At 45.4% G+C, this 13198-nt stretch overlaps 1 protein-coding gene across 8 annotated transcripts in view; it reads right to left on the bottom strand.

The window, feature by feature from the left end:
• Positions 1–13198, bottom strand: part of SHISA6 (shisa family member 6) — a 413757-nt gene that overhangs the window by 239308 nt on the left and 161251 nt on the right. For 6 of the 8 annotated variants that reach the window (XM_075351450.1, XM_075351453.1, XM_075351457.1 and 3 more), the window contains one exon: positions 7284–7382. In XM_075351450.1, coding sequence (XP_075207565.1) covers positions 7284–7382 — 99 coding nt within the window. The remainder of the gene's footprint in view (positions 1–7283; positions 7383–13198) is intronic. The other 2 variants (XM_075351451.1, XM_075351454.1) reach the window with 1 other exon arrangement.

The raw sequence follows: 13198 nt of genomic DNA, 5'->3' as shown, positions 1-13198 counted from the left end.
TCTGGCTCCCGGGCTTCGCGCATGCGCATTAGGGCGCGGGCACACTCATTCCCCTTTTCTTAAAGGGCCAGCATCCCTGGAACAGGAGATGGCTGATTGCAGGTGCAGGGTATAAAAGACTTCCTGTTACATACGGGCTTAGTATCTTGGGATAGTGTTCAAGCCCTCTGTGCTCTGTTCCTGGATTAATCCTGTCTCTGTCCTCAGAACCTGACGCCCAGTGTGTGCCACAGCTGGTCCGGCTCCCTGGAGATTCCCGGTGTCCCTTTGCAGTGGACCTCTCCATCGTTCCTCTGCTTCACTCCGACTCCGGATTACATCTGAAGTCTAAACCCGGCTCCGGTCATCATTTCCGATTCCCTCCGGTCCGAAGTCATCACGGGACTGGCCTCAGTATCCCCTTCGGACTTTCCAAGGACGCTCCCGGTATCCCACCTGTGTTCCAGCTACTGTGCATCTAGGGCCTCTGCGGTGGTCGCCAGACAGTCCCTGTATAGGGGTTTGCTCCTGGTGGCCTCCCTGGGGGAGTCCGGAGCATGGTCCCGTGGGTTCACTCCTGGACTGACCGTAACACCAATTAAGACTAAAGAATCTCTAGCAAGAGAAACCCCCCTGCTGACACAGTGATTCAGCTAGGGAAATGGGTTTGCAACTGCAAGTTTGCTTTTAAACTCTAGCTGAATAATTTTGTCAGCAGGGGTTTTCTCTTGCTAGAGATTCTTTAGTCTTAATTTGATTCTGTCACCTGCCATTTGGTGAACAGATCTGTCTGATTTCTTCTTGAAGCAGAGTAGGAAATGTGTAAGTGAAAAGTGGCTGGAGGTGTGTAAATAAAAAGTGGTTGTTGACTGACATGTATGAATGTCATATGCATGCAGCTTCAAACACAGTCTGTAGTCAGTATGGGACCGGGGAAAGAGCTACAATATTGGGGAGTGTGTAGCAACCACAGATATGACCGTCATATTTCCCATCAGGATTTTATCTATATATAGATAGGAAACACAAGGTGCCTATTATTTTCGTTTGGCTTCACGATGGCGAGATGCACTTCACAATATCTAATACTACCTACTTCGCTTTATGAAAAAGGGATGTAATCCGTTCCCAATCATCTCTAACAGTGTATTATCTGTCATGGGAAAAAAGGATTGGGCATGTTGAAATCTAACCGCCCAATCCTTTTTTTTTTTGTTTTTTAATTAAGGGAGTTTTTACTGATATTAAGAAGATTGTAGTATGTCCCTCTGCTAGAGTTCACATAAATCAAATAAGATCTGGTGGGGAAGCCGGTAGTAAGTATTAAATTTCTATCTAGTTATAGAGGAGTAGTTAAGTGGTTACAATGTCAATAAACTCACCGCGAAACCAGTAGCAGGTGTTCAATTCCATCACAGCACTCCAAGAGGAGAAATGCAGCATTACAGTGTTAACCAATAGTAGGTATTAAAAGTCATCACAGTTTTCCATCCCCAGACAGTGAATAAAGCATTATAATGTCAAGGAGTATCACTGGGAAGCAAATATTGGATATTCAATTCCCCCACAGCACTCCCAGAGGATGAATGAAGAATTACAATGTCAATAAGCATCAGATAGAAACCAGTTGAAGGTGTTTAATTCCCCCACAGCACTCCCATAGGAGAAAAGAAGCATTACAATGGCAATAAATGTCAGTTAGAAGCCAATAGTAGGTGTTCAATTTTCCTACAGCACTCCTACAGGATGAATGAAGCATTACAATGTCAATAAGCTTCATATAGAAACCAGTACTAGGTGTTCTATTCCCCCACAGCACTCCCAGAGGACGAAAGACGCATTACATTATCAATATACATCACAGTGAAGCAAATAGTAGCTGGCTAATTCCCCCACAGCACTCCTAGAGGATGAATGAAGCATTACATTATCAATATACATCACAGAGAAGCAAATAGTAGCTGGCTAATTCCCCCCCAGCACTCCCAGAGGATGAATGAAGCATTACAGAGAATGTAGTAGTAGGTTTTTAATTCTCCCACAGCACTCCCAGAGGATGAATGAAGCATTACAGAGAATCTAGTAGTAGGTGTTTAATTCCCCACAGCACTCCAAGAGGATGAATGAAGCATTACATTATCAATAAACATCATAGGGAAGCAGAAAGTAGCTGGTAAATTCCCCCACAGCACTCCCAGAGGATGAAAGAAGCATTACAGAGAATCTAGTAGTAGGTGTTTAATTCCCCCACAGCACTCCCAGAGGATGAAAGAAGCATTACATTATCAATAAACATCATAGGCAAGCAGAAAGTAGCTGGTAAGTTCCCCCACAGCACTCCCAGAGGATAAATGAAGCATTACAGAGAATCTAGTAATAGGTGTTTAATTCCCCCACAGCATTCCCAGAGGATGAATGAAGCATTACAGAGAATGTAGTAGTAGGTGTTTAATTCCCCCACAGCACTCCCAGAGGATGAAAGAAGCATTACATTATCAATAAACATCATAGGCAAGCAGAAAGTAGCTGGTAAGTTCCCCCACAGCACTCCCAGAGGATAAATGAAGCATTACAGAGAATCTAGTAATAGCTGTTTAATTCCCCCACAGCACTCCCAGAGGATGAATGAAGCATTACAGATAATCTAGTAATAGGTGTTTAATTCCCCCCTAGCACTCCCAGAGGATGAACGAAGCATTACAGAGAATCTAGTAGTAAGTTTTTAATTCTCCCACAGCACTCCCAGAGGATGAATGAAGTATTACAGAAAATCTAGTAGTAAGTTTTTAATTCTCCCACAGCACTCCCAGAGGATGAAAGAATCATTACAGAGAATCTAGTAGTAGGTGTTTAATTTCCCAACAGCATTCCCAGAGGATAAATGAAGCATTACAGAGAATCTAGTAGTAGGTGTATAATCCCCCCACCGCACTCCCAGAGGATGAATGAAGCATTACAGAGAATCCAGTAGTAGGTGTTTAATTTCCCCACAGCACTCCCAGAGGATGAATGAAGCATTACAGAGAATCCAGTAGTAGGTGTTTAATTTCCCCACAGCACTTCCAGAGGATGAATGAAGTATTACAGATAATCTAGTAGTAGGTGTATAATCACCCCACACCACTCCCAGAGGATGAATGAAGCATTACAGAGAATCTAGTAGTAGGTGTTTAATCCCCCACAGCACTCCCAGAGGATGAATGAAGCATTACATAGTATCTAGTAATAGGTGTTTAATTCCCCCACAGCACTCCCAAAGGATGAATGAAGCATTACAAAAAATCTAGTATTAGGTGTTTAATTCCCCCACAGCACTCCCAGAGGATGAAAGAAGCATTACAGAGAATCTAGTAGTAGGTGTTTAATTCCCCCACAGCACTCCCAGAGGATGAAAGAAGCATTACAGAGAATCTAGTAGTAGGTGTTTAATTCCCCCAGAGCACCCCCAGAGGATGAAAGAAGCATTACAAGGAATCTAGTAATAGGTGTTTAATTCCCCCACAGCACTCCCAGAGGATGAATGAAGCATTACAGAGAATCTAGTAGTAGGTGTTTAATTCCCCCACAGCACTCCCAGAGGATGAAAGAAGCATTACAGAGAATCTAGTAGTAGGTGTATAATCCCCCCACCGCACTCCCAGAGGATGAATGAAGCATTACAAAGAATCTAGTAGTAGGTGTATAATCCCCCCACAGCACTCCCAGAGGATGAAAGAAGCATTACAGAGAATCTAGTAGTAGGTGTATAATCCCCCCCACAGCACTCCCAGAGGATGAAAGAAGCATTACATTATCAATAAACATCACAGTGAAGCAAATAGTAGCTGTACAATTTCCCAACAGCACTCCTAGAGGATGAAAGAAGCATTACATTATCAAAAAACATTACAGGGAAGCAAAATGTAGCTGGCTAGTTCTCCCACAGCACTCCCAGAGGATGAATGAAGCATTACAATATCAATATTAATAAGATGTGTAATGCACAATAGTCTCAGGTCCTCCAAGGAGATATTCTCAACTCTACAATACATTTCTGTAAAAAGTTGATGACTGTAACCGTAAAATGTTCCTATGGGGTAATTTTCATGGTTTTTGAAACACTGAATTAACAATATGACCTATGGTCTAAATTAACACCCCCCACGCTAAAGAGAAAATAAAAGTTGTCATTCCCGCCTGGTTAGACAGACTCTAAATGTCACTCTCAAATGAGAGATCCGCTTTAATAGAACCTTTAAATGTCAACAATTTGAGTTCAGTTATTTTGCACGAGAAGGATCCCGACAGGTTAGACGTCCAAATCGCGAATGAAATCTGAATTTTGCTCCTATCTAATCATATTTAATAAGGAACCTGCTCGGAGAGAGGAGACAATTACTGACAACTGCGTTCTGTAGTACGGTTAATGAAAAGAATATAAAAAAATATACTTAATACGAGGTGCTCGCCAATAACTTGTAATTATGTCATTAAATGCGCAATTGAGATAATGACGGATTGAGCGGGGGATCAAGAAATATACAAAGATTGGTCAAATAAAACCATACGGAAAAGCTTAGACCGGCACATAGAACACTGAATACTGATGAGAGGTATACAATAAAGACGACTGGATGATTGATGGGCTACAGAAAGGATTGCATAATTAAGAACACAGATACTTAGGATGGGGTTTATTGCCCAGGAAGACCACCACAAGACGTTGAAGACCACTACATTGCACATATCACTTCACGCTAACATTGAGATCTTCCAAACTAATATCCTGGAATCCAAATGTTTTTGAAAGGTTTCGGCCAACTATTCGAATAAATTTTGTTCAAATGGTCATTCGTGAAGCCAACCATCTAAAGTTAGATGGACAAGAATGGAATTTTTCATCCATTCATCGATGACTATGGATGATCTATAGACTGGATATAGGTGGACTTGTTCTCGAACATCACCTTTGATCAACCCATGGATCTTGAGGGTATGAAGTGAATCATTGTCCATCAGTTAGCCAGCAGATCTTACGTTAATGACTGTGTAAAGCTTACACTGGGGCCTAAGCGCTAAATTAATCCATACATTTACACAAAGGACCTAACATAATACCACAATACCAATTTTAAGGACAGTTTCATTCAATTTTACATTTGACTTCACACATTCCTTGAAATTCTCTAGATCTGTCTCGCTTGTTGAAGGAGTGTAAAACATTCATGAGAAACCATACTTCTGCTCCTTCTACCGATCACAGAGTTGACCACCATTTTGAAACATATAAGATATGTGTTAACAAATTACTAAGAACTCAAGGTCAACCACTTAGTCAAGAAATTACAAATAACTTGAGATCATTTTAACTAATTAGTAAGAACTCAAGGTCAACCACCGAGTTAAATTACTAAGGACTCAAGGGCAAATTCTAAGAAAATTACTAGGAACTTGAGGTCAACCCCTATTTTAACTAATTAGTAAGAACTCAAGGTCAACCACTGAGTTAAATTACTAAGGACTGAAGAGCAACTTACTAGGAACATGAGGTCAACCAGTAATTTAACAAATTACTAAAAATCAAAGTCAACGACTGAGTTAAATTACGGAGAGCTCAAGGTCAACTACTAAGAAAATTACTGGAAACAAGGTCAATCAATACAAATTACTAAGACATTAAGACCAACCACTGAGATAAATGACTAAGAACTCAGTTTCAGCTACTAAGAAAATAACTAGGAACTTGAGATCAACTATTGAGGTAACAACTTACTAAGAACTTGAGGTCAATCATTGAGTTAAAAAAATGACTCATTGAGGTCAACCACTAATTAAACAAATTACTCAAGATCAACCACTGAGTTAAATAACTATGAGATCAAGGTCAACTACTTAGTTAAGAAATTACTGGAAACCTGAGGTCAACTATTGAGTTTACAATTTATTAAGAATGTGAGGTCAACCCTTGAGTTAGAAAATGACTAAAAAATTGACGTCAACCACTAATTTAACAAATTAATAAGAACTCAAGTTCAATCAATGAGTTAAATTAATAAAACCTCAAGAAAATCACTATGAACTTGAAGTCAACTAGTGAGTTAATAAATTTTAAGAAATTGAGGTCAAGCCTTGTGTTGATAAATAACTAAGAATCTGGGGTCAACCACTAATTTAACAATTTACTAAGAAATCAAGGTCAACTACTGAGCTAAATGACTATGAACTCAAGATCAACTACTAAGAAACTTACTAAGAACTTCAGGTCAACCAGTAATTTAACAAATTACTAAGAAATTAAGGTTAACCACTGAGTTAAATTACTAAGAACTCAAGGTCAATTACTTAGGAAATTACTAGGAACTTAAGGTCAACCAGTAATTTAACAATGTATTAAGAAATTAAAGTCAACCACTGAGTTAAATGACTAAGAACTCAAGGTCAACTACTAAGAAAATTACTGAAAACTAGGGGCTAACCAGTAATTTAACAAATTACTAAGAAATTAAAGTCAACCACTGAGTTAAATTACTAAGAACTTAAGGTCAATAACTACGAAACTTACTAGGAACTTAACGTTAACCAGTAAATTAACTTCTAAGAAATTAAGGTCAACACTGAATTAAATTACTAAGACCTCAAGGTCAACTACTAAAAAAATTACTAGAAACTTAAGGTCAACCAGTAACTTAACAGATTACTAAGAAATCAAGGTGAATCACTAACACATTTACTAGGAACTTGAGGTCAACTACTGAATTAACAAATTACTAAGAACTTGAGGTCAACCCTTGGGATAGAAAATGATTAAAAACTCAAGGTCAACCACTAATTTACCACATTTCTAAGAACTCAAGGTCAACCACTAAGTTTAGAAATTACTAAGAAGTTGAGATCAACCACTTAAGGTTGTTCAACGTCAAGGTATTGGCATTAATCTCCAAAGTATTGTTATAAGCAACTAAAAGATGACCATCTGAGGAGACTGATCTATGACGGTGCATCTACGTGTAAGACAATGCTTTGTCATCTCCACCAGTATGGAGTTGGGGTGAATGATGTGACATTTGCTTGATGTAAAGAATCTATAATTCCAAGTACTGTTTTCAAAAGAATGCCCAGAATTCAAGATTAAGGTATTATTTTCTTGAAAGAACGTGGCCAATATATTGCACTAGATAGAATCGCCAGTACACAACGAAGTACATGACAACCTAGACTTGATAGTCAAGCATAATCGACTAAACATTTGCAAGTAATGGAGCGGTGGTGAGCACTACAATCACGGTAAAATGTATGAGATCGAGGATAAAAGTTTTGTACTGTACCCTTGAGATGTCCTCTTCCCAGGGTGACGAATCCTGAAGAAATAAAATTGTGAAGGTCCGGTCCTCCGCTGCGATAGATATCTTTTCCATAGTGTCCTGCTGAGAGAAATTAACCAATTACACCACCATAGCTGAAAACGAGTGAGAACAGAGACCTAAACGAAAATGATCAACAGGTCCTGCAGTACCAGGATTGGCCAGTATGTGAGGTAGAGAGACTCAAAATAGAAGTCATCATAGACGCTTAGTGCATGTATCCTGCTACACCACCACTGACCAGTAGAGGCTGTAGTAAAGTCTCTGTCATTTATGGACTGTTCTGGGTCAGGATGGTGTTGGGGGGACGCGGTGATCCGTTCGCACAGTATGTGCGTAGTATCTGTAATTTATGGACTGTTCTGGGTCAGGATGGTGTTGGGGGGACGCGGTGATCCGTTCGCACAGTATGTGGGTAGTATCTGTAATTTGTGGACTGTTCTGGGTCAGGATGGTGTGGGGGGACGCGGTGATCCCTGCGCACAGTATGTGGGTAGTATCTGTAATTTGTGGACTGTTCTGGGTCAGGATTGTGTTGGGGGGACGCGGTGATCCGTTCGCACAGTATGTGCGTAGTATCTGTAATTTGTGGACTGTTCTGGATCAGGATGGTGTTGGGGGGACGCGGTGATCCCTGCGCACAGTATGTGCGTAGTATCTGTAATTTATGGACTGTTCTGGGTCAGGATGGTGTTGGGGGGACGCGGTGATCCCTGCGCACAGTATGTGTGTAGTATCTGTAATTTGTGGACTGTTCTGGGTCAGGATGGTGTTGGGGGGACGCGGTGATCCCTGTGCAGAGTATGTGCGTAGTATCTGTAATTTGTGGACTGTTCTGGGTCAGGATGGTGTTGGGGGGACGCGGTGATCCGTTCGCACAGTATGTGGGTAGTATCTGTAATTTGTGGACTATTCTGGGTCAGGATGGTGTTGGGGGGACGCGGTGATCCCTGTGCACAGTATGTGGGTAGTATCTGTAATTTGTGGACTGTTCTGGGTCAGGATGGTGTTGGGGGGACGCGGTGATCCGTTCGCACAGTATGTGTGTAGAATCTGTAATTTGTGGACTGTTCTGGGTCAGGATGGTGTTGGGGGGACGCGGTGATCCCTGTGCAGAGTATGTGGGTAGTATGTGTAATTTGTGGACTGTTCTGGGTCAGGATGGTGTTGGGGGGACGCGGTGACCCCTGCGCACAGTATGTGCGTAGTATCAGTAATTTGTGGACTGTTCTGGGTCAGGATGGTGTGGGGGGACGCGGTGACCCCTGTGCACAGTATGTGCGTAGTATCAGTAATTTGTGGACTGTTCTGGGTCAGGATGGTGTTGGGGGGACGCGGTGACCCCTGCGCACAGTATGTGGGTAGTATCTGTAATTTGTGGACTGTTCTGGGTCAGGATTGTGTTGGGGAGACGCGGTGATCCGTTCGCACAGTATGTGCGTAGTATCTGTAATTTATGGACTGTTCTGGGTCAGGATGGTGTTGGGGGGACACGGTGATCCCTGCGCACAGTATGTGTGTAGTATCTGTAATTTGTGGACTAATCTGGGTCAGGGTGGTGTTGGGGGGACGCGGTGATCCCTGCGCACAGTATGTGGGTAGTATGTGTAATTTGTGGACTGTTCTGGGTCAGGATGGTGTTGGGGGACGCGGTGATTCGTTCGCACAGTATGTGGGTAGTATCTGTAATTTGTGGACTGTTCTGGGTCAGGATGGTGTTGGGGGGACGCGGTGACCCCTGTGCAGAGTATGTGGGTAGTATCTGTAATTTGTGGACTATTCTGGGTCAGGATGGTGTTGGGGGGACACGGTGATCCCTGTGCAGAGTATGTGTGTAGTATCTGTAATTTGTGGACTGTTCTGGGTCAGGATGGTGTTGGGGGGACGCGGTGATCCGTTCGCACAGTATGTGGGTAGTATCTGTAATTTGTGGACTGTTCTGGGTCAGAATGGTGTTGGGGGGATGCGGTGATCCCTGTGCAGAGTATGTGGGTAGTATGTGTAATTTGTGGACTGTTCTGGGTCAGGATGGTGTTGGGGGGAAGCGGTGACCCCTGCGCACAGTATGTGGGTAGTATCTGTAATTTGTGGACTGTTCTGGGTCAGGATGGTGTTGGGGGGACGCGGTGATCCGTTCGCACAGTATGTGGGTAGTATCTGTAACTTGTGGACTAATCTGGGTCAGGATGGTGTTGGGGGGACGCGGTGATCCCTGAGCACAGTATGTGCGTAGTATCTGTAATTTGTGGACTGTTCTGGGTCAGGATGGTGTTGGGGGGACGCGGTGATCCGTTCGCACAGTATGTGGGTAGTATGTGTAATTTGTGGACTGTTCTGGGTCAGGATGGTGTTGGGGGGACGCGGTGATCCGTTCGCACAGTATGTGGGTAGTATCTGTAATTTGTGGACTGTTCTGGGTCAGGATGGTGTTGGGGGGACGCGGTGACCCCTGCGCACAGTATGTGGGTAGTATCTGTAATTTGTGGACTGTTCTGGGTCAGGATGGTGTTGGGGGGACACGGTGACCCCTGCGCACAGTATGTAGGTAGTATCTGTAATTTGTGGACTGTTCTGGGTCAGGATGATGTTGGGGGGACGCGGTGATCCGTTCGCACAGTATGTGGGTAGTATGTGTAATTTGTGGACTGTTCTGGGTCAGGATGGTGTTGGGGGGACGCGGTGACTCCTGCGCACAGTATGTGGGTAGTATCTGTAATTTGTGGACTGTTCTGGGTCAGGATGGTGTTGGGGGGACGCGGTGACCCCTGTGCACAGTATGTGTGTAGTATCTGCAATTTGTGGACTGTTCTGGGTCAGGATGGTGTTGGGGGGACACGGTGACTCCTGCGCACAGTATGTGGGTAGTATCTGTAATTTGTGGACTGTTCTGGGTCAGGATGGTGTTGGGGGGACGCGGTGACCCCTGCGCACAGTATGTGCATAGTATCTGTAATTTGTGGACTGTTCTGGGTCAGGATGGTGTTGGGGGGACGCGGTGACCCCTGCGCACAGTATGTGCGTAGTATCTGTAATTTGTGGACTGTTCTGGGTCAGGATGGTGTTGGGGGGACGCGGTGACCCCTGCGCACAGTATGTGCGTAGTATCTGTAATTTGTGGACTGTTCTGGGTCAGGATGGTGTTGGGGGGACGCGGTGACCCCTGCGCACAGTATGTGGGTAGTATCTGTAATTTGTGGACTGTTCTGGGTCAGGATGGTGTTGGGGGGACGCGGTGACCCCTGCGCACAGTATGTGGGTAGTATCTGTAATTTGTGGACTGTTCTGGGTCAGGATGGTGTTGGGGGACGCGGTGACCCCTGCGCACAGTATGTGTGTAGTATCTGTAATTTGTGGACTGTTCTGGGTCAGGATGGTGTTGGGGGGATGCGGTGACCCCTGTGCACAGTATGTGCGTTGTATCTGTAATTTGTGGACTGTTCTGGGTCAGGATGGTGTTGGGGGGACGCGGTGACCCCTGCGCACAGTATGTGCGTTGTATCTGTAATTTGTGGACTGTTCTGGGTCAGGATGGTGTTGGGGGGACGCGGTGACCCCTGCGCACAGTATGTGTGTAGTATCTGTAATTTGTGGACTGTTCTGGGTCAGGATGGTGTTGGGGGGATGCGGTGATCCCTGTGCAGAGTATGTGGGTAGTATCTGTAATTTGATGACTGTTCTGGGTCAGGATGGTGTTGGGGGGACGCGGTGACCCCTGCGCACAGTATGTGTGTATTATCTGTAATTTGTGGACTGTTCTGGGTCAGGATGGTGTTGGGGGGATGCGGTGATCCCTGTGCAGAGTATGTGGGTAGTATCTGTAATTTGTGGACTGTTCTGGGTCAGGATGGTGTTGGGGGGACGCGGTGACCCCTGCGCACAGTATGTGGGTAGTATCTGTAATTTGTGGACTGTTCTGGGTCAGGATGGTGTTGGGGGGACGTGGTGATCCCTGCGCACAGTATGTGTGTAGTATCTGTAATTTGTGGACTGTTCTGGGTCAGGATGGTGTTGGGGGGACGCGGTGACCCCTGCGCACAGTATGTGGGTAGTATCTGTAATTTATGGACTGTTCTGGGTCAGGATGGTGTTGGGGGGAGGCGGTGACCCCTGCGCACAGTATGTGCGTTGTATCTGTAATTTGTGGACTGTTCTGGGTCAGGATGGTGTGGGGGGACGCAGTGACCCCTGTGCAGAGTATGTGGGTAGTATCTGTAATTTGATGACTGTTCTGGGTCAGGATGGTGTTGGGGGGACGCGGTGACCCCTGCGCACAGTATGTGTGTAGTATCTGTAATTTGTGGACTGTTCTGGGTCAGGATGGTGTTGGGGGGACGTGGTGATCCCTGCGCACAGTATGTGTGTAGTATCTGTAATTTGTGGACTGTTCTGGGTCAGGATGGTGTTGGGGGGACGCGGTGACCCCTGCGCACAGTATGTGGGTAGTATCTGTAATTTATGGACTGTTCTGGGTCAGGATGGTGTTGGGGGGAGGCGGTGACCCCTGCGCACAGTATGTGGGTAGTATCTGTAATTTGTGGACTGTTCTGGGTCAGGATGGTGTTGGGGGGACGCGGTGACTCCTGCGCACAGTATGTGGGTAGTATCTGTAATTTGTGGACTGTTCTGGGTCAGGATGGTGTTGGGGGGAAGCGGTGATCTGTTCGCACAGCATGTGGGTAGTATCTGTAATTTGTGGACTGTTCTGGGTCAGGATGGTGTTGGGGGGACGCGGTGACCCCTGCGCACAGTATGTGGGTAGTATCTGTAATTTGTGGACTATTCTTGGTCAGGATGGTGTTGGGGGGACGCGGTGACCCCTGCGCACAGTATGTGGGTAGTATCTGTAATTTGTGGACTATTCTTGGTCAGGATGGTGTTGGGGGGACGTGGTGATCCCTGCGCACAGTATGTGGGTAGTATCTGTAATTTGTGGACTGTTCTGGGTCAGGATGGTGTTGGGGGGACGCGGTGACCCCTGCGCAGAGTATGTGGGTAGTATCTGTAATTTGTGGACTGTTCTGGGTCAGGATGGTGTTGGGGGGGACGCGGTGATCTGTTCGCACAGTATGTGGGTAGTATCTGTAATTTGTGGACTGTTCTGGGTCAGGATGGTGTTGGGGGGACGCGGTGACCCCTGTGCACAGTATGTGGGTAGTATCTGTAATTTGTGGACTGTTCTGGGTCAGGATGGTGTTGGGGGGACGCGGTGACCCCTGTGCACAGTATGTGGGTAGTATCTGTAATTTGTGGACTGTTCTGGGTCAGGATGGTGTTGGGGGGACGCGGTGACCCCTGCGCACATTATGTGGGTAGTATCTGTAATTTGTGGACTGTTCTGGGTCAGGATGGTGTTGGGGGGACGCGGTGACTCCTGCGCACAGTATGTGGGTAGTATCTGTAATTTGTGGACTGTTCTGGGTCAGGATGGTGTTGGGGGGAAGCGGTGATCTGTTCGCACAGCATGTGGGTAGTATCTGTAATTTGTGGACTGTTCTGGGTCAGGATGGTGTTGGGGGGACGCGGTGACCCCTGCGCACAGTATGTGGGTAGTATCTGTAATTTGTGGACTATTCTTGGTCAGGATGGTGTTGGGGGGACGCGGTGACCCCTGCGCACAGTATGTGGGTAGTATCTGTAATTTGTGGACTATTCTTGGTCAGGATGGTGTTGGGGGGACGCGGTGACCCCTGCGCACAGTATGTGGGTAGTATCTGTAATTTGTGTACTGTTCTGGGTCAGGATGGTGTTGGGGGGAGGCGGTGATCCCTGCGCACAGTATGTGGGTAGTATCTGTAATTTGTGGACTGTTCTGGGTCAGGATGGTGTTGGGGGGACGCGGTGACCCCTGCGCAGAGTATGTGGGTAGTATCTGTAATTTG

This window comes from Anomaloglossus baeobatrachus, chromosome 5 (genome assembly GCF_048569485.1).
Source record: "Anomaloglossus baeobatrachus isolate aAnoBae1 chromosome 5, aAnoBae1.hap1, whole genome shotgun sequence".
NCBI lineage: Eukaryota > Metazoa > Chordata > Amphibia > Anura > Aromobatidae > Anomaloglossus > Anomaloglossus baeobatrachus.
The sequence above is the reverse complement of the archived record's forward strand: the minus strand, read 5'-3'. Positions and strand labels throughout refer to the sequence as shown.